At 42.8% G+C, this 26,163-nt stretch overlaps 1 protein-coding gene across 2 annotated transcripts; it reads left to right on the top strand.

Annotated features, from left to right (window-relative positions):
- The first annotated feature begins 8,739 nt into the window (after positions 1-8,739).
- LOC121591824 (nucleolysin TIAR) lies at positions 8,740-25,862 on the top strand. Of its 2 annotated transcripts, none has more exons than XM_041912830.1 (9): positions 8,740-8,824; positions 11,138-11,980; positions 13,561-13,648; positions 16,163-16,238; positions 17,906-18,008; positions 23,057-23,249; positions 23,320-23,643; positions 23,727-23,874; positions 25,555-25,862. In XM_041912830.1, exons 2-9 carry the CDS (start codon positions 11,707-11,709, stop codon positions 25,594-25,596), a joined length of 1,248 nt encoding a protein of 415 aa, XP_041768764.1. In that variant the 5' UTR covers positions 8,740-8,824; positions 11,138-11,706; the 3' UTR covers positions 25,597-25,862. The 2 variants fall into 2 exon arrangements, with proteins under 2 accessions (XP_041768764.1, XP_041768763.1); XM_041912829.1 differs by having other exon boundaries at positions 8,776-8,882.
- The last annotated feature ends 301 nt before the right edge of the window (positions 25,863-26,163 follow it).

Genomic DNA, 26,163 nt, shown 5'->3' with positions numbered 1-26,163 from the left:
AAGAGTCGAACTTATTATCACGATGAAATTTTGTAAAAACATAATTACATTGACTACTTTGAATTAAAATAAACTACTACTACTACTACTACTACTACTACTACTACTGCTACTACTACAGCTACTACTACCACTACTACTACTACTGATACTACCACTACTACTACTACTACTGTAGATCCTAGGATTTGTTTGACTTTCTAAATACTTTTTATTGCACTTTTCATTAGTTGTCTCTTGAGCATCCGAGAATCCGACACCGGCTATTGTTAGTTCGATTCAAACTCTGGTAAAATCAGTATTAGTAGTTTCGCCGGGATCGGAGTCATCCGGAGGCGTCCGGAGTCATCCGGAGTCACCAGGAGTTGTCCCGAGTTGTCCGTAGTCGACTGGAGTCCGGAGTTGCCTGGAGTTGTCCCGAGTCAGCCAGGGTCGGAGTCGGCCGTAGGCATTTCATTTCATGGTGTTTTTTGTTCTTCTTTCGCTTTGCGCTTGCGCTTCTGAAACAATCCATTCGTTCTAGGAATAGCAGTTTGAACCGCCCGGAGTCAGCTGGTATTAGATTCAGCGTCGGAGATCAAATACCTGACCAAAAAACATTGCACATGTCGTTTCCGGCCGACTCTGAACGACTTCGACTCCGAGTGACTCCGGGCTATTCCGGAAGGGTCCAGACGAATCCAAACGACTCCGGATCGGAGTTGATTCCGAGTTTTTGACATCACTACTTCACGACTCGACTTCGAAATACACTTTTCGTATTTCGTTCGAAAATAGGGATGTAAGGGATTATAATCGCGTACTGTTGCCTCTAAATTAAGCATTAGAACATGACTATTCAAACATTAGTAAAATTTTTGCAGCTCTCTTTTGGTACTATAACTATATCGTTTATGACTTTGTTTTAAATGCAGTTTCCCATTATAAATGTATCTCTTTGTTAGTTTGGTTGGCCAAAACAGTTTGGACCAAAACAGTTGTTAAGCGTTTTATTATATGTCCTCTAACTATACCAACTACAACTACAAAAACACACAAACAACCGTGCAACGCTTCCACACAAGCACAACATTGCAAGGAAGAAAATGGCTTGAATGCAAAAAGGGGTAGAACAATTACATACAAGTAGTAGAACAGACCCACATGCATACATGTAACGGAGAACGGTGGAGTGTAAATACGGTTCAGGTTTTAGCACCAAGTCACGCTTGAAGATGGTTTAGTTCGAGGTTCGTCACTTGTAACTAGAAAACGAAAGAGACATTTTAAAATTCCGGAAAGGCAAATGAGAAGCTGTTCACTCTTGACGAAAGGATCACATATCGAACATTAATGGGTTTGAAATCCTGTTATGTGTGTTAAACTACACACTATAATTTAGTTTTCTATTTGCAATAATAATAAGAGATTGATAGACAAATGACCGAGTCCCCATACGCAGGACTGATTATCCTATTATGGGGTAATCCATAAGTCACTGACATCCAAATCTCACTAGTGGGGTACCGGCAGGCGTTGACCGCCAATGGTTGTTAAGCCAAAAATAATAAGAAGACAAATAGCCAATGAATAATGAATCTGTTTTAAAGAAACCTGCTAAAATGGACGATATAATAATGATTTATTTCGTTTCTATCATCAACCAATTGGAATGTATTCCGCATCAACAATATTCCATCCAGCCAATTTCTAGTAATCAGCCCATTTTCGTTGAATATTGAGCTTCCATTATATGCAACAAGAGCTGGCTTTGAGCCGATTCTCAGTTTTAAAAGCTATGTTCTTATGTAAAAGGACATTTCACATATTTAGCGGCTATAGCTCAATAGATTTCGTGTTCGTCTTTTTACACCATCACCTTCTTATTATGCGTACTCGATGATCTAGAACTATCTAACCCTCTGGTGGGCTTGGCTATCTGAGCTAACTGGTTATTTGTTCCCATACAGTTCTAGTATGGGGAGCTCAAATTCCTTCGTGCATGCATGTTATCTCGTACGTCTTCGTACTATAGCGTTTTTTGGTATGTACTGTAATTTTATGTACTCAAAACCACGCACCTTAAAAGTTTGTTCGCAGAACGCATCAAATGTATGCTTTTTTACAATACAGTCAATAAATAATGAATATTCCTCTGCACGAGCTTTTTATACGACTAGCAAGTTTAAATGCTCCATAAATACTCCCAATTCACGACAAAATATCGCACAACAAGCATCAAAGTGTACACGTTATTTATTTATATTACAAACCCTGGGAAAATTGTGGGAAAAAGAGAGCACAATTAGCTCTAAACAATGTACTTAGAATGGTAACAAATGCACCACCTAGTAGTAGGCTCACAAATCTCCATGAAAATACAAACACATTAACTTAAGAAGATAGCTTAAGTTAATTTACGTAAGAGCATAGCTAGTAAAGAAATAATGCGAATTTTTTACATGAACTTATCAAACGATACTATAAGAAATATTTCTTTTTAAACTTAGGTTAAGTTGTATAGTAAGTGATGAATAATAATAATAATGATAATAATAATCTTTAGCATATAAAAAAACATTAGTATTAGCAAGGATAAGATAAAACAAACCAAATCATTATTGAATTTATACAATTTATACACAGAAAAAATTGAAAAAAATCAGAAAAAAATCACACGTGATATGTTTCATCGTCGTTCCTTGTCAAACCAAATTCCATGTCCTTCTTATAAAGTTCGGTGTTTATTATTTGGCTTAGATACTTTACAGCATAGGAGAACTGTTATCTGTTAGTTATCTGATCACTTTTATGCATAAGTTATTAATTGGAGATTTTGATGCACCTGACATTTTCAAATTTATTTGCTTTTCTACTCCTTCTAGAGGTCTCCGAAGTAGAGAGCTACTAAGAAGTCCTTTTAGATCGACTGGTTTTGGTGCCAATGATCCACTGCTCAAAATGATTGATGTTTATAATAGGTTAGGGTCATCAGCAGATTTCAATCAATCCGTTAATCAGCTGCGTCAGCATATTCGAGTTAGTTCTAGGGCCTTACATTAAACATATACATTCTAAGCATTTAGTTATTTAGGAATACTGCCCGATAACTTTGATTTAAATAAATAAATAAATAATTCCATTTCGTTGCTCAACTCTCACATGCAAAAACAGAATGGTGTTAGGATTAATTATAATATATTAAGCGTTGATTAGCAAGACATGCTGTAACTCGCGGACCCCGCTATCAAATTTGTAAACATATGAATAAAATGAGCTTTTAGAAAAAAAGAAGAATAAGAATATAAAAAGAAGCAGAAAGAGGTTTACTTTTAAATACGTTCTATTCACTCATAATGAGTCACTTCTTCTTTTTCTATCTTTACGTGCTGAATCTATTAGTTTCGGCTCTTAGAAAATAAAGAGGAAATACCAAGTTCACAAGGTAGTCAGGTCAATTATTGTGCTTCCTGTACAATATTATTTTAGACTGAGATCTAAAATGTTTACTTCTGATACAAATCATATAGAAATAAACTTACCGTATAAAATGTTTTTTGTATAACGAATGAGTTACTCCTACGAATTAAACCCGTTATGCGTAGATCCTATGAAATACTACAGTTTACTAGCAGAACAAACTTTTTTCTATAGTTATACAAAAGTTGTGTCAATAAAGCAAAAATGAAATGCCCTACTAAATATGAAACTAATAACATTGATAAGAGAGTAAACAATTGTTTTGAAAATTTTACACACCGAAGTATATCCCAAACGTTTGCGAACAAAAATCAAAATTGAATCCAACAACAACGTAGATCTAAGTCTAAGAACTGAAAAGAAAATCTATAAATTGAAGATTTGGCATCCAACCAACTGCTTCACTTCTCACTCCATGCGCCACAACCGTATCGTATTAACGCATTCTTACGGCGCATTAGGCGTCTCCATGCAAACCCCTGCCGCAGGGCGACCTGCTTAAAGTTTCGCTGGCACACGCCAGTTACCCCCCATTCCCTCTATCGGATGTTGTGATTTGTCTCGATAGGTATATCCCTTTTTCCTTTGCCACTATATTGCCCATTGCTAAAACCCATCACCGCAGCACCTACCCTTTCCCTTCAAAAACACCATGTCACCATATGTGTGTGCGTGTGTGTGTGTTCTGGAAAGGAAAACACATTCTCAAACAAATCGGCAGTGCGAGCAGGCACTGGCCTGGTTCTCGCGCCTGGCGGACAAAGAAGATTTTTGGCACGGGCACATGCGCACACCCGCCGTGTGCGTGCGTGTACGTGTACGCAAGCAGTTTCGAATCAACTCAACCGTGGTTGAACCGTTATTTCGTTTTTGTGAAAGGAATAACACACGCAGAACCAACGACAAAAAAATACACCCCGAAAATGCATACCCGCCCATTGCGCGGCCCGGTGGAGTACGGTGTTAGGCCACGACGTAGAAGAAAGCATTCCCCCACCGATACACCCATACTTCCCATCCTTGTCTCCCGCACCTTCCAAGGAGGATCGGTGGGAAGGGGCTTATGCGGGAGCATAAAGTTCATATAATATTCTCGTTGATACAGCACAAAGCGAAGAAAGGTAGAGTTGGATCTCCTCTCTTCTCGCCAACCCCATTCCCCCAACAGCCCCTGCCGTCATGATCTGCAGCCACGTCCACGTGGGCGAACTTTGAAGCAGTTCTCCACGTGGGTGGTTTGCGCTGCGAGCGAGTTGTCGTGCTGGGGTGATGGTGGTGGTGGCTTGTGGTTGGTTTACTTGTTGCTTAAGCACACACAGTAATAGATGGGCGAAACTGACGAAAAAGGGTGTGTGTGTGTGTGTATATATCGCATGATGATATCTATTACATTAGTGAGTGTTTGTATATCGAATCATTTTCCAGTCGTAGGCACGCACCACATGCGTATGGAGTCAACTCAACGCGAAGGGCTGACAAGAAGGAGAGGATGGGGGTATGGGTAGGGAGTAAACCGTCAAATGGAAATTCACCCAACATTTGGCCCATCATTTCTGTAGCTGCTTCCCGCGGCGATGATGGAATGCGGGCAACGGGTAAGGGGGAGTTGGGGTGGGGGTGGGGGGGGGGTGCCTAGAAGCTCTCTTAGAAGCTCTTGCTTTTAATTATATATTAGAGCAAATTGCCCTAGCGAAAGGCAATCGCAAACCGGGCGATGGCTGTCCGGGAAAATCAAACAACAGCAAAACACAACGACGGTTGCGTGCTGGAAAGGGCTTGTGTGTCGGGAGGGGACCGAGAGGCTGAAACAGAGAGAAAACAACGCAAAACACACAAAGTCAAAACAAAAAAAAATCCAAAACACCACACACAATAGTACATAGCGAATCGTGAAAAGCACCGCTAGCGATTTTGCTTTATTTCATCACCCGGGCAAAGCTGTAGCCGGTGTGTGTGTCTGTTTGGTTTTTGTTTCGACCTTATCTTGTTGCTTCACAGAAGTGGAAGAAGAGCAACAGCAACAACAAAAAAAACACACACAAGACACACTCACACAAGACTTTAAAAGCCAGTAGAGTATGGGCGACTGCGAAATAGATACGCCCTAGCTAGGGGAAATTAAAATATAAATAATAAATTCATTGCCCATGTACCGGGGACGACTGCTGCTGCTGCTGCTGCTGGTGCTGCTGCTAGGCCGGTTCAGGGGGTGTAGGTTCAAAAGGCAAACCCCCGTGGCCGCCGTGCTCCGAGCGCCTTTTTGCCCCATTTGCAGCAATCGCCGGGCAAGCAATCGGTCGGTCCCTGTTCCTTGGTCATGGTCGATTATAGCGCAGCGAACGAGCTGGATAATTTCTTCCCCCCCCCCCCCCACCCAGCAGCCAGGCAGGCCGCTCCAAGGCAGAGGGCCAAAAACATGGCACGTTTGAAAAAGCTGCGCTGGAGGAAGCTGCAGCTACAAGCTAGAAACATTAATTTAATTCAAATAGCTTTAGCTGGGATGCTTTATAATGACGCTCGAAGTTGCTTAATGCTACGCCGTCTTCTGCAGCTCCCTGCTGAGCACTTCGGTGGGCACTTCTTGTCTGCACAAAGCGTCGGCAGAGCCGCCACTAAAAAAGAGATCCTTTTTTTATATCGGGTTTTGTTTTTACAAGCGGCGCACAGCCCAAACTTTTCTCTCGATGCGCTGTTAGTTTTGCAGCAGCACTCGTCGAGCTCATTCGATGCATACACACACACACACACACACACAGCATAGATCCCCTTTCTCCCTCTCAAAATGTCCTTCGAGCTCTTCCCTTCCCGGGGAGGCTCGGAATGCATCAATGGCAACGTGACGGTTCGCTGGGTGTCACTTTAAAAACCTGCCAGCAAAAGAGAAAGAGAGTAAAGTGCCGAAAACTGCGTCACTTTTTTCATCAAACAACTGGCACTGCTGCTGCTACTGCTGCATTCTGGTAGAATTAGGCCACACCATCATTTGCCACTCGGTCCCATTCCACCCATCATGCCACCCCCTTCCCCCTCCTTGCCCCATTTCCAAGTGGGGAGGGTGCCGAACGATGCGGTCGCACACCAACACCAGTGCATTTCCTCGCAGCGCACACAAAGCGCACATGGAGAGCGAGACCGGCCGACTGCTGCTGCTGCTGCTGGGAGGAGGAAACGGGACGCCCGCCGCACTGGGGGCAGGTCCGGGAACATACACTTGCTGCTATCCTTCTGCCACTGTACTGGTTGGTGCTGTTGTTGGTGGTGTCGTTTTGCCACGCTTGGCTACAGATCAAATTAAACGAAAACATATAAACACACCAAACACACATACGCATATACATGCGGGCGAACGGGCCGCCCCAGGTTTTCTCTCCCTCCCGGCCTGGCCCTATCCCGTTTGTTCTGCTCTTGAATTTTCGTTCGCTCGAGGCGATACCATTTCTGGACCAACTTTCAGCAGCAGCAGCAGCAGCAGCACTGCGCAACAAGAGCTCCGATACGGTTTGCATGCCTCGGAGGGGGAGGCTGGCTTAGAATATCGGGGGAGGGATTAGTTCCTCCACCCACTTCACCTTCACGCACCGAGCCACACAGCAGCACAGAACAGAACATCCCGGGAGAGAGAGAAAGAGAGAGAAAGCGAAATGAAGCGCTTGTTTGGACAGCAAATCAAAAAGAAATGGAAAGAAAAAGTTACTACAAACAACAGCTTCCACAGCAGCACCATTCACCGGCTGTGGCGCTCGAAACGGCTCCGTGCCATGGATACTCCATCAACTTTTCCCTCCCTCCAACCCTTGAAGAAACGCTGCACCATAGCTGCCGAAACGTTCTGCATATTCGTACCTGCCCCCGCCCAGGCTCCGCGACAAAGCCCGGGTTCGTCGTCTGTTTTCAATTTTCCGGAGCAGAACTTTTTTTTGTTTTTTTTTTTTGTTTTTATGGAACCGACCGGAAGCACATGGGATCTTCCGGCCGATGTGCAGCAGTTGAGGCAGTTGCTGTGGAAGAGGAATAATTTATAAAATTTTCAACCAAACACAAGCTCCCTCTCTCCCTCGCGCCTTCCCCCGTTTCCCCTTGCCCAGCGTGTGGGCACCGAATTTTGGAGCTATTTTTCTACCCTAAACACGTCCCGGGCTTCCCCTTCCCCTTTCCCCCTGTGTGGCTGGCAAAGGAAGAGCATCCTGGATGGGCGGGTGGGTTGGCTTGTTGGGTGGGCTGTTTAGCCTGGCTTTGGCGCCTGGCAGCGCGCACACCTTCTTCGCACGGCCGCACGCAAATTGGAGAGCGCACAGAGGGACGGGCAGCCAGCATCTAGGGACAGGCCTTACGAGGAAGATGGCGAGGGGACGTACACGAAATGAACACGCCAGAATAAAGCGCGCCGAGGCTTTGTTCTTTGTCTCCCGTCCCCCCAGAGTTCTCGTCGCGAAGGCGCGTTTGCGTTGCGGTTGTTGTCCGTGTGCGTGTGCCGAACGCCTACGTGTGTGTGTATATGTGTGAGTGTTTGTGTGTATGCATTTATGCTGAAAAGTTTCCCCCTGGAGTATCCCTTTTATTGCCAACCTTTCTACACGGTCCCTCTCCTCCTCCAGTGCTTCATCCCACCCCGGGAAAGGTTTTGGGCCACAGTAGGCAATGGAATTTCGTTTGTTTCGTGTTTCAACTTGCTCTTCGTATCCGTTGCGCGTCCAAACCGCTCCCAACTCCCCTCCCCAGTGTCCCTCGCGATAGTCTTTCTTCGGTAAACGAAAAAGGACACAGAGTGGCGCTTCGCTAGGATTGGCTGGCCCTCTCCCCGCCGGTATCTGCCGTTTTGCGCTGTTTTCCCCAATGTGTAGACACAATCAATATAAAGGACACGCACAGAACGGGTGCAATCCACCCCGAAACACACACACACACACACACACACCAACACCAACACACCCCGGCAAACGCGCAGTGAATGAAATGCCCCGAGCATGCGGCGAGCGTTGTGTATGTGTGCGTGCTTGTATGGTGTAGATGGTGGTAGAGGCCACCAGGGCAGGTGCGGGAGACACGCGCGGGCTCAATGTGAGAATGAATAACGGGCATACGGGCCGCGTCCACCGTGTGTTGTGTCCTTTTGGTGGAGGCGCATGCGCGCAACAACGCGACCGGATCGGTTTCAGCGGAGTTCGTTCGAAGGGCGTTCGATGGCCCGGGGAGCTGCACGGGCATGCCGTTTTTGTCCTTCGCGGGCCCAAAAAACGGGGCGGATGGCCCCGACCGAACCGAAACCGAACCCGAAACCGAACGACACGGCGAAACCGCTCGCTCGTGCCTTTTGTCTGCTTGGTCCTGGCACGAGCCTGCCAGTTAGAGCTGTGTCCGCCTTACGGTTAGTACGATTTAGTTAGGATCCTTGTGTGCTTTGTGGCTATTATGGTATAGTTCCTGTACGTTTCCCCCTCCCAAAAAGTGGCAAAAAAACAAATGTTTACCCTGTAAAATGGTGTTTTGTGTGTGTTTTTTGTGGGTTTTTGTGTGTTAAAATTGCTTTATTCCATTATTTTGTGAACTCCGTTGCGACTAACGGCATTTAAATGGCAGGCAGCAGCAGCAGCACTGCACGCACTACTGGGAAAACATAAATTTTCCACTCATTCACTCACTCACACACGAACACATGTAACGCATACATATTAGAATCGTTTCAAGAGTAACCACACACACGCGCACACAAACACGCGCAAAATCCGCATAGCTTCGGTGTTGGAAAGCGGCAGCGAATCGTTAAAGAAACGACGTCCTCAAATTCCTCAAATATGATAAAACAATGCTTTAAAACGTTGTAAAAGTACAAAACACTTATAAAACAATGCAAAACAAACTGTAAATAAGAGAAAATTAAAAGTGAAATAAGGAATAAAACACGAGGAAAACACGTCAAACAAGTGTAACAGGAAAAAAGGGACTTTGACAGTGTGATTGGTGTGTCTTCATGCGCCAGCAAAGTAGGCACCGCTAAAACTGCCAAGGTGTATAGAGAACGTGTTGATAACAGTGAACCAATGTGATCGTTTTTTTCCGTTCCACCAGGGCTCGCCGTCTGTGGGTGTGTGCGTGTGTTTGTCGTTGTTAATTGATGAAAAAGAAGGCTCGCCAAAATGCCGCAGAATACTCCCCCCTTCCTCCTTTTGCGTCCTCCCTCCCTAGTCCGTAGCCTATTTTAACCGCTCGCTCCAAAACGGGGGCCGACCCGATGCTCTCCTGCACCCGAGACCGACCACCGAGGGGCGTACCGAAAGCGGAACAAAGGATGCCGGATAGCCCGGGTTTTTTTTATGAATTTTAATTTATGCTGATGTATGCCAAATGATGAGGGGGTCCGAGCAAAAAGGAAACTCTATCGCCCCGGGAATGGCAAACTAGGGTGGTAGGGTGGGTCTAGTCGCAATGTGTGTGTGTGTATGTTTTTTTTTGTATTTTATCCTTCATCCACCCCTTCTTTGCGCTTTATTGTCGTGGAAAAACGAAGTCGCGTGGTGTGCGGCGTTTTGGGACGTGTAGTAAAATATTGCGAATGCTATCATACTGCACACACACACATACATATACGTACACAGAGATACACGAAGTGAGAACAATGAACGAGTTGGCACGGAATAACTGACCCTTTCCCCGTTTCCCCTATCTCACCTCCCGTCTTCCCAAAAACACTTGTACAAGGATATTCACACACACACACACACACACACACACACACACACACACACACCACACACACACACACACAGACAGGATTGGAAGACACGCACGCAGCACGCGATAGCTCGAGCCGAGGTTTGGGGGTTATAGATTTTCCTGGGAAAAATAGAGAGTGAGCGAGAGAGAAAGAAAGAGAGAAAACAAAAGCAAAACAAGATAAAAGCAAATTTTCCTGGTGTTTTCTTTCAACAAATTCTTCCCGTTTTGGTTTCTATGTCCCGTTCCGCTGTCACTGCCGCTTTCCTACCAGAAGAAAGACTCTCTTTTACTTCATCCAGCTCTCTCTCTCTCTCTCTCTCGCTCTCGCTCTCTCTTCGTCGCTCTTTTGCTTTTTCTCTCTCGTTCGCTCATCTCCTGCAAGGGGAAAGCGCCCGTGCGGAGCCTTGTACGGATACCCCGTTTTAGGTTAGATCCTCTTTGTGCTGGCTGTGTTCCATTTCCAGCCGCGTGTTGTTGTTGTTGTTGGAGATTTTCTCCGACGCTCCTTGCGCACTGCCGATTCATTTGCCGTCGCGAATGTCAAATTTCAAACAACCACTGCAGCATCCGGACGGAGCCAGAACAAAGGAAGCGCTGTCGCTACGGAGCCTGTAGCTGCCTCGACCGTTTGGTGCAAGTGTGTGTGTGTGTGCGTGTGTGCTTATGTGTGCGTGTGCTTAGTGCAGCCGGTGTATTATAAACCTTGGGCAGGATGTGTTGCTGCAGTGACCGCACTGTCGATACCGTTTGCATGAGATAAACACACCTGCACACACACGTGTACATTCATTCAAGTTTACAGACACCAACACAACCAAAAGCAGGGCTGATGTTTGATGAATTACATTGTAAAGCAAATACGCACAACAAAGCTTCAAAAAAACAAACACACACAAACTCACCCGTACACTGAAGGACAAAACTTTACGTGAAGAAAATCCTCTGCTTTCCCATTTCACTCCAGTGTCCGATTGATCATTCATGCCGACGCGGTGCCGCAGCTAAACAGCTAAAACCAACTCTAAACACACACACAACACGACCTGGACACACAGACATAAGATAAGCAGAAATCTCCAAGCATCCAATGCACTACACCAGCAGCAGCAGTAGTCGACGCGTGTAACAGAGAAGAAGAAGAAGAAGAAGAAGAAGAAAAAGAAGAAAAGGAGGAGAAGGAAAAACCTATTTAAAAGAAAAACCCAGAGGACCACAACCGCTATTGCATAAAGCAAAAGTATCGTAGCTGTTTTATATTGACATTTTACAAAAGAAAAGGAAAACTCTGCAAAACCGCTAAAGGAAGCGACGAACCCCAAACTCGCACAAAAAAAAAACAAAAAGAACGAAGCAAAAAAAAACAACAACCCCACAACACTCCTTCGCAAGAGCCTGAGACTGAGCGACGAGAACGACAGCAAGGTGGTGGTGGTGTGTGATAGGCAGCAGCTGCTCAACGTTTGCCAAATTCTGTCCCCGTCACCAGAGCTGTCAGTGCTGGGGTACCGGTACGTACAGGGGGCAGGCACGACGATGCTGGCCATGTCGACGCTGATGATGCCGGCACCGACGATGGCGCTCGGCGCGCCGCAGCTGGCGGTCGGCCCGCACCAGAAGCCGCCGGAAGCGAAGCTGCTCGCCATCCATCCGGCCCACACGCAAACGCAAACCACTCCCCAGCATCAGCTGCAGGCGCAACAGCAGCAGCAGCAGGCGCAACAGCAGCAGCAGGTGGCGGCGCAGCAGCAGCAAGTGGCGGCGCAACAGCATCAACAGCAGCTTCAGCAACTGTCTGCAATTAAGCAAGGTAGGCTATGCTTTTCCTGTTCGTGTGTGTGTGTGTGTGTGTGTGTTGACCGTTTTATATGGGACAAATAAGCAAAAATAGGGAGCATACATGCGCCCAGCATGGCTTGAATTCTCGTAGCTCCTCTCGGTCCGTTCAAAGATGCCCGGAAGTTTAGGCTCGTCTTTGCTGGGTCGTCCAATTTCAACCAAGCTCTCTGTCCACGGAGCACACGTTGTTCTCACTCGCGTATGGAAATCCAGTGCATGAAATTGGAACAAATCGGTACAAGTACATACGCGAGACACGCCACGGGCACGACGGCACTGCTGAACGGAGTGTGTGTGTGTTTTCTCGCTCGGCTTAATGATTCAGTAAATAAACTTACATTTTATTTATGATCCCCATGCCCGGTTGGAGCTGCCGGGTTGCCGCGCTCTGGGTGTGGGATACGCATTGCAGTATTTACAACCGATAAACCTATGTACAGCGTGTGTAGTCGCGTCGCGCCGTCCGGACACCGCTGAGGCGTCGCCGTCGTCCTCCTTTTTCCGTTCGAGTGCGGCCAATCTCCAGTGGGCTGGCTGTGTGCAGGGGGCTCGGTTAGGCACGTTATTATTATTATTATTATTTGCTATGCTGTTACCCTCCCCCCCCCCCACACCCTCATTCTCTGAGCCTTTTTTACGCTCACTGTTCCGCTTCACATTATCCTGCGGTTCGTGCGTGTCAACCGGTCAGTGAGAACACACAGTGAAGAACAGAAATAAAGTGCTACCTGCATAGCAGTGCTAGTTGCTGAGGACTTTGAGTAACTGCAATAAATGCATCATGATGATGTGTTTCGCCCTTTTTGCATAAAATGTAAAAAGTATTCGGGAAGGATGACACTAAAAAATAGTGTATGTATAGTTTTTCCCCGAGTTTCGCGACACTCTAGAGACACGAATTCGAGTTAAGCGAACTTTTATTTTTGACAGTTGATATGTCAAATCAGTGCAATAATCTTCATCAATTGTCAAATGAAAAATAATATGCAAATTTTCCAAAAGTTTTATATCACTAAAAAGGCAGAAATAAGCTAGTTTTCCACACGTATTGCATTCAATAAGTAATAAATTACATTAATAAACTAAATTCAACCAAAACTCATTAGTAGTTAAAAATAGTTTGGCTGTAAAACGAAATATTTGATTTACGCGAATGTCTCCGGAACTCATTATTCACGTAACTCGGCGAAAGACTGTGTATAGAAATCTTACAAACCCAAAAAATTAAATTAAAATTGGAACGAGAAAGAAAAACATTCCCAAATTACCATAAAACATTGAAACTTTAAATTTCTCAAAAGTGTACATTTAAAAGTGTTTAAATTAATATTCACAATAACAAATTCTTTCAGTAAATGGATGCAAAAACCAGCAACCACTGTAAATTTAAATTTCCATTTGTCCGGCTACGGGATGGGAGAGAGCGTAACTTAATGCATTTTTCAACATTTTTCGTAAGCACCGCTTGTTTTAATGCATTTAATGCATAATGTTATTGCATTCCTTTTTACCCTTTTGCCTTCCTGTTCTTTGTGATTTCTTCCTTTGCAGAGCATTACCACATATTCGTGGGTGATTTGAGCCCGGAAATCGAAACGCAAACACTGAAGGAAGCATTCGCCCCGTTCGGAGACATATCGTAAGTATATAACTCCCTTACAGTTCCTTTACGCTTCTCCTCCTCTTCTTTCTTCATACTGACAAGGCACGAGCAATTCCATCTTCTTCTTTTTTAGTTTGTTTGGTTTTCATTTAACTTATTTAGCCTGAATGTGTTAGGTTAGGCGTATGTTTAACGGCCATTTTTCGGTTCCCAGTTTGACGATGAACTATTTTTTCTTCCTTTTGCCGTGGTGCTGTAACGCTACGCCAGCACTGTGTTGCAAAGGTGCAGTTAAAATGACTCCCCACCTCCCACCCAGTGCTCTTTGGAGCCGAAGGAAAAGGGGTCAATCGAGAGTGCAAGAGAGCGGCAGTTGTGAGGAAAGGTGGCAATACATTTCCCTCGACAAGCTCCTATAATGCTCTCGTATTTTCTTGTTTTCTTGTTTCTTTTCAGTTCGGTCGTGTATAGTTTGTTTGTTTCTTTGACGCTTTTTTGTACTTTTATCTACCATTCTAACTAATACGCGCCGTGTACCGTGTGTTGTGCTTCCGATAATAAGTTTACTAGAATTTCCCTCAGCCCGTTTTCTATCCTCTGCCCCATAACGGGCATGGTGGTTCTACACACGTTTCAATTCCGCTCCTTCTTTTTTTCCTTCTTTTTCTTCTTATTCTTCTATCGATATTTTTGCTTCGTACATACACACATTATCTTACTATCCTCAAATCAACCTAAGTATACAGTAGTAGGCTTTAGGCGTTTTGTTTCGTTGTACTAACTGTTTGTTTCACTAACCCCTTAATATATAATAATAATAACAACAATAATAATAATATTACCAACATGCAAACTATATATGCATACATATACATACATACATCTGCGGCATCCATTTGTGTATATATGTATGTATACTCATATAAATATATATATATACAATTTTATCAAGCTTCCTTTTCCTTGTTGTATTCGTCGTGCTGTTTGATGGTTTTACTACTACTACTACTACTACTACTACTACTACTAATACTAGGCAAATATTTAGCCGGCCAAGCAAAGGGTGTAGCTCTGTGCAGCTGGCCATCCCTTCATAAGCACTGCTTCTAGAAGTACGGTGTGTCGCCCTGTTTACCCTTTAACCTTCCCGTCGAGTGTTAGCGAACCATATTAACCGTATTAACCAGTTTTATTCCATTTTTGTACTAATGATGCCGTTTTTTTTCTTTCTTCTTCATTAAAAACATTCAACAAATCAACCGTGTACTAGTGTACTTTTCCTATCTCTGTATGTTGTTCCGTTTATTAGTTTTCGATGTAAAATATGTTTGAATGTGGTTTTCAGTTGCTCCCTGCTCTCCATTTTGGTTTGTGCGTTCAACAACTACTGCCAACACCGGCCAGGCCGATAGATGGCTCCGTGTTTGTGCTAGTGTTCCGGTCCTTGGCTCTCACATTTATGCCATCCTGAGCATCCTTTCCCCTCCCACGTCGCCAATAGTGTGCAAATAAATATTTTAAATCCTATACGCGTTATAGACGTATTCATATCATTAGCGAGCTTTTTCTGTTGTTTAAAGTACCGTACACAAATACACACCCACACATTTACTAATCTGTCGAACAATGTTTGTGTTTAGCGCGTCTTAGGCTCTATATATATATTTATAAATATTGTATGTTGCCTCGTCCGCCTAGTTGTGCTCGATAGTGTCCCTCGTAATCCTTTTAATGCAAAGTGTTCCTCTGATCAATTTAACGAATCATCACGCCGCCTGTCACAAAATTCCCTTCCCCCCTTTCCTCCGGCCATGGGGTGGCCAACCTTACGCAGCCAAAAATGGGTGTCTGGCCCGGGCATACTTCCGGTCGAGCCGTTCGGACGAATCTTGCAGGCCTCAGCGTTGACCCCAGCGGTTCGCTATGTCATCATGCGTGGCTTTTGTCGCACTCGTACAACGCATGCTCACGCCGGACCAGAGCCAAACCGCCTCGTCTGCCAACGCGAACCTCTGGCTTCGGTTTGTTTTTGTTTCATCATTCGCCACTCTGCTCTCTTTCCGCTGTTGCTTGCGAAGCTGTCTTTCCGCACAACTGTTCCGCAACACACTTTGAGCAAGATTATGTAGCTTTGCATAAGTGAACATCAGCTGCACAGATGTTTACCGTTCAAAACGGGGCTCGCTTTTATCATAGCCGAATGCACCGTTTACAGGCAACAGGCGCACGCCTTCGTACTGAGGTGCAGTGGCCAACATGAATGTAAAAAAAACTGCTGCACAATGTAATGGGTCGGCTAGGCATTTGCGTAAAGGCTTCACGACGAATCGACGACAGCAAGAACAAGGGAAATGAACGCATAATAAATCGGACAAAACAATACAGACACTCTCTCACACCTACCCACACCCACACACACAAAAGCTCGTATTCAGCCAAGTCGCCCGAGAGTGTGCCGTTTTCTAGCAAAAAAAACACAAACTTTGATTCTATTATGCATAATTAACTCACAAACCGCTCCCTCCATCACCCATCCTCCCTTTTTTATAGTGATTGTCGCGTTGTTAGGGACCCTCAAACATTAAAATCTAAAGGATATGGATTTGTTTCGTTCGTAAAGAAAACGGTAAGTAACGTTACAAACTTTCTAATCAAACTCCCCAACTCCCCCCCTTTTTCTAAAAAAAGAAATAACGACAATTCGCCAACAAAATGAACAAAACCAAACGAAGCCAAAAGCTTTGACTGATAACAATGAAGAGTGTTGCATGCTGGAGTGAGAAAGAGCTTAGGCACAGATCAAGTTTGTTAAAACAACTCACAGCTCACAAGTCAACCTTATTGAGGGCATTAATTTAGATACGATTCACAAACCGCTGACATTTACACTTTTGGACACAAAGAAGGTTTAATACAAAGAAAGCTGAAACAATACCCCATTGCAGTACAGTAAAGCATCAAATATCTGGGATGTACGTGGGACTTATAATTCTAAATCTGTAGAACATTCTCGCTCAAAGTTTTTTTTCTGAAAAAGGTTTTCATGAAGAGTAAAAGTTGATGAGAAAAGTTCTTTATCATTGTTAACAAAAAATCTGTATCATTGTTAAGACTGACTATGAAAAAAGTTTATCATTATGTGAAGAATTTTATACCGAATTTCGTCTATCCTTGCTAATTATAATTGACGATATTCGAATCAATAAGATATTATCCTTAGTTAAATTGTTTAAAAATACAACTAAAAATGATGAATAAATGTTAAATTAAAAAAAATACTAGGACTTACATTAAATTACAACTTTTGACGCCTATGCACCATGAAAGGTCATTTTTCTGCCCAAAACTCTCGTGGTTTTGATGCGCTTACTAAAAAACACATTTAGCCAATGAGGAATGTTTTGAATTGAATGAATTCAACTAGGAACTGTATGATTCCTCCATTCCTCCTCCAAATAAATTTAAATATTTTGTATTATTCAAGAGGAACACTTTTAAATTATTGAATTGAAAAAAAAAATTATCCAGAATTTAGTAGTAATCACATTTGCGACAATTGCTTTCAGTCCCATTGAATTGTAAAAAAAATGAGACGTTTTATTAGTACAAAACAGCCAAACTCAATCGAAAAGGAATGGCAATAGCTGTTGCCTAGATACAACGGTTGCACGTCATCAGTGTCCTGCTCAGTAATGTTACGATGTGGCAAACTGTTCTAAAAACCCAGGAAACCACCATTTCATGTCAATCATTTTGATCGTTCCCGCTTTAATCGAGTTAGGAAAGTGGCTGCGAATCTTGCTGAAAGTTCGTTGTGACTATCTTTAGGTTCGTTTGTTTCGGACGAGTCGATTTTTTTGCGAACAAATTGTGTCTGTAGCAGATCTTTCACAAAAATATAACATTAACAATTTTGATCAGCTAGATGTGTTGTGTTTGAAGCCATGGTCATACACACAGCTTACAAAAGTAGTGTATCAAAGCTTTCCTTTGTTCAGCTGGGTAGTATTTAAATTCACGAGGTGCCTATTTTCTTCCACGCACATCGCTCATACCTCAGCCATTCACGGGTAGATGACGTTTTACTGTACTGTACGTACTTGGAGGGTAATCACGCAACTGGTTAGATAAATCACTTTAGGTGGAGTAGAAACAAAAACAATCAAGTGAAAGAGAGAAAAAAAACTCATTGCAAGCTAGAAATTCAATCAATCCAACTCAACAAATGCAAACCAACCCAGAAATGGAATTCCGCATCCGTTTAAAACCAAAACCAACCACTAACAATTCTAGGAAGCGGAAAATGCAATTGCGGCTATGAATGGGCAATGGCTTGGTTCGAGGAGTATTCGAACTAATTGGGCAACTAGGAAACCCCCTGCAAGCAAAAACGAAAGTAAGTATCCCAAGGACGCACGCAAGAGAAACGAACGAATTGCATTTTATTTTAGTTTGTAAGCCACAGCAACATCAGAAGAAGAAGAAAAAAAGCCACTAAACCCCTATATATACAGGTGTCCCCCGAGATACGACTGTATTTGGGACCGAAAAAAAGTCCCAACGCAAGGCGTAAGTCGAAAAAGTCGTATGTCGAATATCTGTCAATGTAAAGTTTATAACCGAAGTTGCAGAGTCGAAATCTATTATATCGTATTTTTATTCGAAATAATGTTCGATAATGTATAAATTTTACACAAAAAGTCGTTTACACAATATAGATATTCAATATCGGGTAGTTGTGGAATCTTTGGAAATTTGTGTGTAACGGTTATCAGCTCAGAAATTCAAAAATATACATCAATTTCTGCTCGATGACAACTTTTCACTGTCAAAATCAAAATCGTCGTATCTGCGAATCTTCGTAACTCGAGGGGGTCGTAACTCGGGGGACGCCTGTATATAAAAAAAAAAAATACGCAGCAAGAAACGAGCAAAGAGCGACGATTTCGCTTGTTTTGTGAACTGTTCTTTATGATTGTTTTTGTTTCTGTTGTTTTGTGTTCTGTTTGGTTTGATATTTGGCATTTTTCGATGGCGAATAGAACAGTTGAACTTGTTACTGATTAGGTTTGTGTTGTGTTGTTCGTGTTGATTGAACACGTGAGGAAACGGGCACTACCACTGTGTGCACTGAAACGGGGGAAAAAGCAGTGCCACAAACTGACCAACAATGTTACCCGGCAAGGTGCTCCTAATTACTAGTGTTTCGCAATCAGACGGGGACTACACTTTAGACATGCAGCAAAGTTTTTAGAGTCGAAGAGTTAGCCTGTTATTTGCAAGGGGCAGAGATTATAGTCGTGGATACAAGGGAGATCATTTAGGCGAAACAACAGCTGGGATAGCAATAGTTGCCAAACAACTCTTTGACTACAAACCCAACCGAGAGTAAACATTTTTCAAAAGGTTATGAGTTCTTAATGGTGGACAAACCCTTATCCTCTACAAAGGCGCTCTTCGTTTCTTTCCTTCACCATAGGCGGGCATATTCTCTCGTACTACTTAGCGCGTTGGGTGCGAAGTCATTAGCATTTTATTTTTCCCTCTTTATAACATTTCGTCGGGATTTGTGTTTGATTATTTTGCCGCATTACGATCAATCTTCCCGAGCGAATTTTTCCTCCCACAAATGCAGTCGTTGGCCCTGTTGCTCATTGTAAACTTAGCAATCACTCCGCCAGGAAACGCTTCAACCATCGGACTGTCACTCAGTTATAACCGATGAATCTCTTTATATTTTATTCCCATTACCTACCATGACAACACTACACGATGATGATGATGATGATGATCAAAATGTTGATAATGATTCTTATTACCTTTTACTTTAAAAAAAACAAAGAAAGACGGAAACTAATTCTTCAAATTATCTGTATTAACCCCACGCCTATTGCAGTAGAGCTTTAAGCTTGAATTGAACCCAACACAAACATTCACAATAAAAAAAAACTGTAGACCCTATTAACCTGCGTGCGGCCAGAAATATGCTTTATGTAAGTTCACGGTGCATGTACCGCATAACAAAAAAAAACGATTACAACTATTTCTCCCAATTCTCTATTTTCATCTTAGTTTATACATATATCAATCTTTTCTTATGGCTATCCTTGTAATACACACATCTTTCACTTCCTCTTGTTTTGCCCTCTTCTCATACGTCTGTCTTTCCTTTCTTCATTTATCTGTTTTTCTTCTTCTTCTTCTTCTTCTTCTTCTTCCTAATCTCAGTTATGAATGCTGTCTTTTAAGTGATTTACATTTTCTTCTTTCTCTTCTTTTAACCTTCTTTTCTTCTTCATTCATTTTTGTCATCTTAATCCTACTTCCTACGGTTTTGCTGTTCTGATTTCCTATTGGTTACATCTTGCTCCATTTGCTTTTCATTTTTTTATTTATCTTATCCAAGCAACAAATTGTTTTTCAAATGCTTACGTTTCTTTCACTCATTTATTTTCTTTTATGATCCTATTTTAATTTTACTTTTGTAATGTCCATGCATTTTTCATATGTTTACCCCCCTTCGTTTCCATAGAACATCCTTTTTCTATCCTTGCTATTTACTATCCCTTTTACACTCTGATATACACACATACTCTCACACAAGCGCGCGTCCTGTTCATCGATGCCACACTAAGCACACTGACACGTAAAACCCCCCAAGAGCCAGACTGCAGTGTCAATCTAGTTGCCCGGGACAATCTCTTTTAGCAGATTTGTCCACTGTGTACATATGTTTTTTACTCTCACTCTCTCTCTCTCTCTTTCTCTTTTTCACTCTCTCTTTGAGCGATGTGTATAGCCATGTAATACTGTAAAACATTCCTGTTTAGTTTTTTCTTTTATTCAGCATTTATTTTTGATCTTACCTATTCGTCAATAACTACGCTAGTTCAAATATGAGTGTTGTATATTTTTCTTCGGTTTTTGGGTTTCGTTTCCCGTATTACGTACCTTTGTAGAGTTTGTTATATTCGATTCGCATGCATGATCAATGTCCAAATCAGTCAAAAGCAACAAATGTCCAACCAGATGTGTTGTTGTTTGCTGTTGTTACCCGTGAGCGTGTCTAGTGTAGCGCGCCTGTCCGGCCGGAATTGAATGCCCCAAACCGTCCGCCATAGGGAGAAGCGTACAAAACAAGCTGTAGTGTCCACGTGCTCTGTTGTGTAGCTTAACGAGCCCGGTTAGCCGACGTTTTGTTGCTCCTTTTCTCTCTCGCGCTCAATATTAACTGTCACTGTTATTGCTAATGCTACTACCACTGTTAGTACAAATACACCTACTACCTCCGTGCATTGTGTGACCGATGTGTTGTAGAGTGGTGTCGTTTCGACGGATTGTTTTTTAAATATTATTTTAATACGGTGTGACGTACTACTAGAGTGCTTACTGTGCTTTTTGTGCTCCTTCATCCCAGGAATCTGAACCCCCCGGGACACAGAAATAAACCTTGCCCGGATTGAATTAGGTTTGGTGTGCCTTTTTTCTTTACTTTTGCTCGCACATTTGCTTTTACCTTTGTTTTTTTTTTTACTACGCTGGGTTATCTGGACTGTGGTTGAACTAGGAGAAATAAATCCTATCCATCTGATTAGTGATCTTCTGGTAGCAGGTGGTTTAAAATATAGGCATATAAAATACAGAACAGTTGCAGCAATAACGAATAATTGCAAGCTTAGCCTGTGCTTGTGTGCTTTATGTTCGCCTCCCATAAACCTTATAAATCGTGCCCCCTTTTTACCTTGCTCGGGTTTTTATACAGTGAATAGTGAAACAAAAGTTATCCAAAAATTGTAGTGTTTCCAACAACAAACTAGAGACCACACAGCTAATCGAAACGGGAATGATCAAAATCAAAGAGTAAAAACAGCAAAGGGAGATCATACGATCCGAGAAGTAGAGCCAACGCGCGCCTGTACTAATTGCCAGTACTAATGCCGTCAGGGATGAAAGTGGATTAGAATTCTTGATTGCAAAAATTGTAACAACCAAACACACAAAAAAAACTTAAAATAATGTCCTTATTTTCTATTAATGAATGTGTTGGTGAAATGTTAGCTGACCCTAGAGTTTGTAAACAGCATTTTTCTACCATTTTTCCCCCTCAATATAAAAGCTTATTATATTAGTACTATAATACTTCTTCGAAATTTTTATTACATTATACTGCATATGTATAGTTTTATATATATATATTACCATTACAATACCGTTATATGCATATAAACATGAATATATAAATATACTACACTTTGCATATTCTACATACTCGTGCAATATACTCATTACATATATCAAGTTACGTTTGCTGATTGGTTCTGTACAACTTACATTCAAACTCAGTAGCACACACACACACATAGATACACACACACACATCACTCCTTGCGTCAAATGCTATTAGAGAGTTTAACAAGAGTCTGTTAAGGCAGCGTTTACCATCGACGAACGATGGGACAGCGGTGTCGGGTTGCGAACGTCGCGACACTCATTTACTTACTACGTAGTATGGCTTTCGATGTCTTTTACTAGCATTTTCTTATCTTATCTCCTACTCGTTTTGTTTTTCTTTTACCACTAAGCTTTTGAATGGTGTGTGTGGGTAGTAGTGCTGTCTGCAAGTATGCGTATTATTATTAGCTGTCAGTACCGTTTAGCGCGTTCGACTGAGGTTCGGCTCGACGGTTTGGCGTTGGTCAGTCAGTCAGTCAGTTCACACGAGTCCAGGCCAGAATCTGGGGCCGTTTCTACCGTGAGGATCGAAGTATCGGAAAGTTTCTGAGCAAGATCACGCGGTAAGAAATGGGTAGCGACAGCCGAGCAGTGTTTGGATGTTACTAAGAATTGCCTAGGGTACTACACTACTGCTGACCAACGCCACCGCCTTCAAAACCCGAACCACGGGCACAACTACTCGCACAGCCTTGGTAAAGCGTAGTAAACGCGTTATCCACGCTAATCCACGACTTCCAGCATTGTGGAAGTTTGTTAGGTTGTGTGTCTGTTTTGTGAGGCATACGTTAGCGCTCTATGTTGTTTGTACCATATATATATACATATCAATATACATATATATACCTACATTTGTTTCACTACTTATCTTAGCATTGGCTGCAAGGGATGCTGTGTGGATTTTTGCATATGATGTTTTTTTTTCGTTTTGTTCTTTCAATCATTATTCCGAATCGAATCCAAACATACTAACTACTTTCTCTAGTTTACCAATGTGAGCGCTCGAATGTAATCGCACACTCACACAAGTTTGATTCCTTTTTTTTCAATTACTCTTATGATTAAGATTATCACAGACATATAAGCAACGATGTATTTTTTTTTTTGCGCAAAGCAATTTGCGCACCATTCTACCGCCAATCTTGTTAACGATTGTTTTTCCTTTTCGGTTTCAATTGCCCACCAATCCCGCTCCAAAACGTGCCATTGCAGTCAACGCAAAGCCACTGACATTCGATGAGGTGTACAATCAAAGCAGCCCGACCAACTGCACCGTCTACTGTGGTGGGATCGGTGGCACATTGGCGGGCGGATTGAATGAGGACATTTTGCAGAAAACCTTCTCACCGTTCGGTACCATACAGGAGATCCGGGTGTTCAAGGACAAGGGCTACGCATTCGTAAGGTAGGTGAACCAACGCCACACGCACGAGCGAACGCTAACCACCACTGACGTCACTTTCGCACCTACATAGGTTCTCTACGAAGGAGGCAGCCACTCACGCCATCGTTGCGGTGCACAACTCCGAAATCAACTCCCAAACGGTCAAATGCTCGTGGGGCAAGGAGAGCGGCGATCCGAACAATGCGCCCTCGCTGGCCAGTCAAGCGCTCAGCCAGACCGGCTTCCCGTTCAACACGGCGTACGGCCAGCAGGTAGCTGGGTACTGGTATCCGCCGGCTCCCGCCTACCCAGCAACGCCGGCACCGGCTGCCACACCACTGCAGGGCCAGTTCCTGCAAGGAATGCAGGGATACACGTACGGCCAGTTTGCCGGATACCAGCAAGGATACATGGGGTAAGCGGGTTCACCGTTCGCCACTCGGAGGAGGTGTCGAATCAAGCAACAAACTAATGGTGTGGTCGAACTCCCTTTTTTAGCATGGGTATGCAGATTCCCGGAGCCTGGCCAGCCGTACCGGCACAAGCGCAACTGCCGACTGCCGCCCAGCAGATCACGGCCCAGAGCGTTGGCGGAGCGCTGCCCCAGACGGCCGGGGTCGTCGCCTACCCGATGCAGCAGTTCCAGGTGAGCCCAGCACAAATGTAGCCAACTACTGCTAGCACTGACGCACTGGCAAGCACTCTTCTCAATCTACCGTAACTGTGTACCTTTCCGCAGCCGGGCTTATTGCACCCAGTGTACGCTAAAACTGTCTAGAATGCTTTTTGCCATTGTTGCAAATCCACGCGAGACCCCTATCCTATCGCCGTCTATCCTCTCGTTACCATGCGGGTGCGTACAAGTACGCAGCGAAACAAGAAAACAAAAGTTGGGTTTTTCTTTAGTAACTATGCTTTCCATTCCGTTTCGTAGCTCACACCGGTAAGATCAAAACTTTTAGTTTGAGAAAATAAAAAATAACAATTTGCTAACTCTTTTTCGCGTACCATCTGATCGTTTTACGTTCACAGCCGCACAGAGTTAAATGGCACAGCCAGCAGTTTTGCAAAAAAAAAACTTTTATATTTTGATATTTTATTGTTAATATTGCAAGATACCGTAAATATATATAAGTATGATATTTTTTGATAGAAAGGCGTACACGGTCATAACAAACGTTACAATTAGCAAGTATGATTTGCTCTATGCAATGATGCACATTTTTATTGATCGACAGTAGCTCATCTTTGGGGTGTTTTATCTTTTCAGTCCGCTTTTGTTTTGTATGACAATTGGATTTGTTCATTTGTCAGTTAAAATATTATTTTGTTTTAAATTAGATGTAACACTACTAACATAATACGAATCGTGCAGATAATTTGCATTTTGTTTATTTATTTATTTGATTGAGTATTAAGGCCCGGCCATTTTATCGACGCACGTTGACAATTTGCATTTTGTTGTCTTTTTAATGATTTTAATTTTTTACGCATTCTACATTTGACAAATGGATAACATTTACACAAGAAATGGTCAGTAATTGTATCAACTTTGTGTAACACTGCATCAAGATGGCCAATTCATAATCGCGGCAAATTTTCTTCGATCTTTTTGTTCTAAAATAAAAAATCTAAGTTTAAACAAAAGCAAGAGCAATCGTGGCTGCCGCAGAATTGTTGGTTTTTTCACAAAATTGTGGTGGTCGCTAACATTACCATCATACTTAATCATACCTTCGTACTAAAACCAGGAAAGGTGGACCCATGGAAAGTGCATTTTATTTTCTCTTAAGAACAAAAAACCTCGCAGAAAAACATTGTCGCGAAAATTAGCTGGTCGTCTAGAAGCATTGTTACTCCGAAACTGAAACAGTTGTGAGACGTGGAACTCGGAGAATGACTGACTGTAAACTTATTTTCACTAAATCAAACTCAAAAACAAAGTAAAAGATTTTGAGATGCATGATGGTTGTCCACGAGACGTCAAAATCTATTTTGGCAATTCGATATGTGATCGTGAATGAATCGTCCATTCTTGGTGAAAAGGACACCTGGTCGATCAATGTATGACAGATGCAGGCTGGAATTGACAGTTTTAAAATTGAAAAGATAAAACAAACCTATATCCCAAATGTATACTACATTTTGTACTAAACGCATGAGTATTTGTATTATCCGCTCCACACCCACATACACACGCGAGCATCATAGAAACGGGATTACACACACTCCCCCGCTCTAACTACCCGCACACAAAAATTAAAACCCCCAAAAAAGATTCACCCGTTTTAATGTGTTTCATTTTTCCTCCTACCTACAATTTCAGTTAGCTGAAGACGAATGGTTAGCGCCAAGTCTTCTAGTGTAGCTTCCCTGATGGCCATCACTGTGCGGCTGTGTCTCACAGCGTAATTAGAATGCAGAGGGAGAGAGAGAATGGAAAAGAAAGTATTTGAAGGTTTTTCAAAACAAACAAAACAAATCAGCCTGTTCATCTAACTATGTACACACACTCACACATACGCACTCAAACACACACACACACACACACACACACACACACACACACACACACACACACACACACACACACACAACTCTACAGACAAGCGAATACGATTCCGGTGGTACAAACGAAAAAAAAACAACAACAAACTAACACATAAAACGCGAAGCATCTATATATGCACAAGCGTGCGGCCATCCGCATGGTTGTGATGAACTAGCAAATGAAACGATGTGAGACCAGAACAACAGCAACAGAACAACAGACATGAAAAAATGTAGGAAAAAAACAAACAAAAAAAAAGGAAAAATTAAACTAAAATAAAATGCAAAAAAAATTATAACTTACCCTTACTACTGTAGTTATTACAGTGGTTGCTGTAAACTATTTCAAAACAGACCGTGCAAGACGGCGGCATTGCGAAGAAAA

The sequence above is a fragment of the Anopheles merus genome, chromosome 2L (genome assembly GCF_017562075.2).
Source record: "Anopheles merus strain MAF chromosome 2L, AmerM5.1, whole genome shotgun sequence".
NCBI classification, from domain to species: domain Eukaryota; kingdom Metazoa; phylum Arthropoda; class Insecta; order Diptera; family Culicidae; genus Anopheles; species Anopheles merus.
The sequence above is the reverse complement of the archived record's forward strand: the minus strand, read 5'-3'. Positions and strand labels throughout refer to the sequence as shown.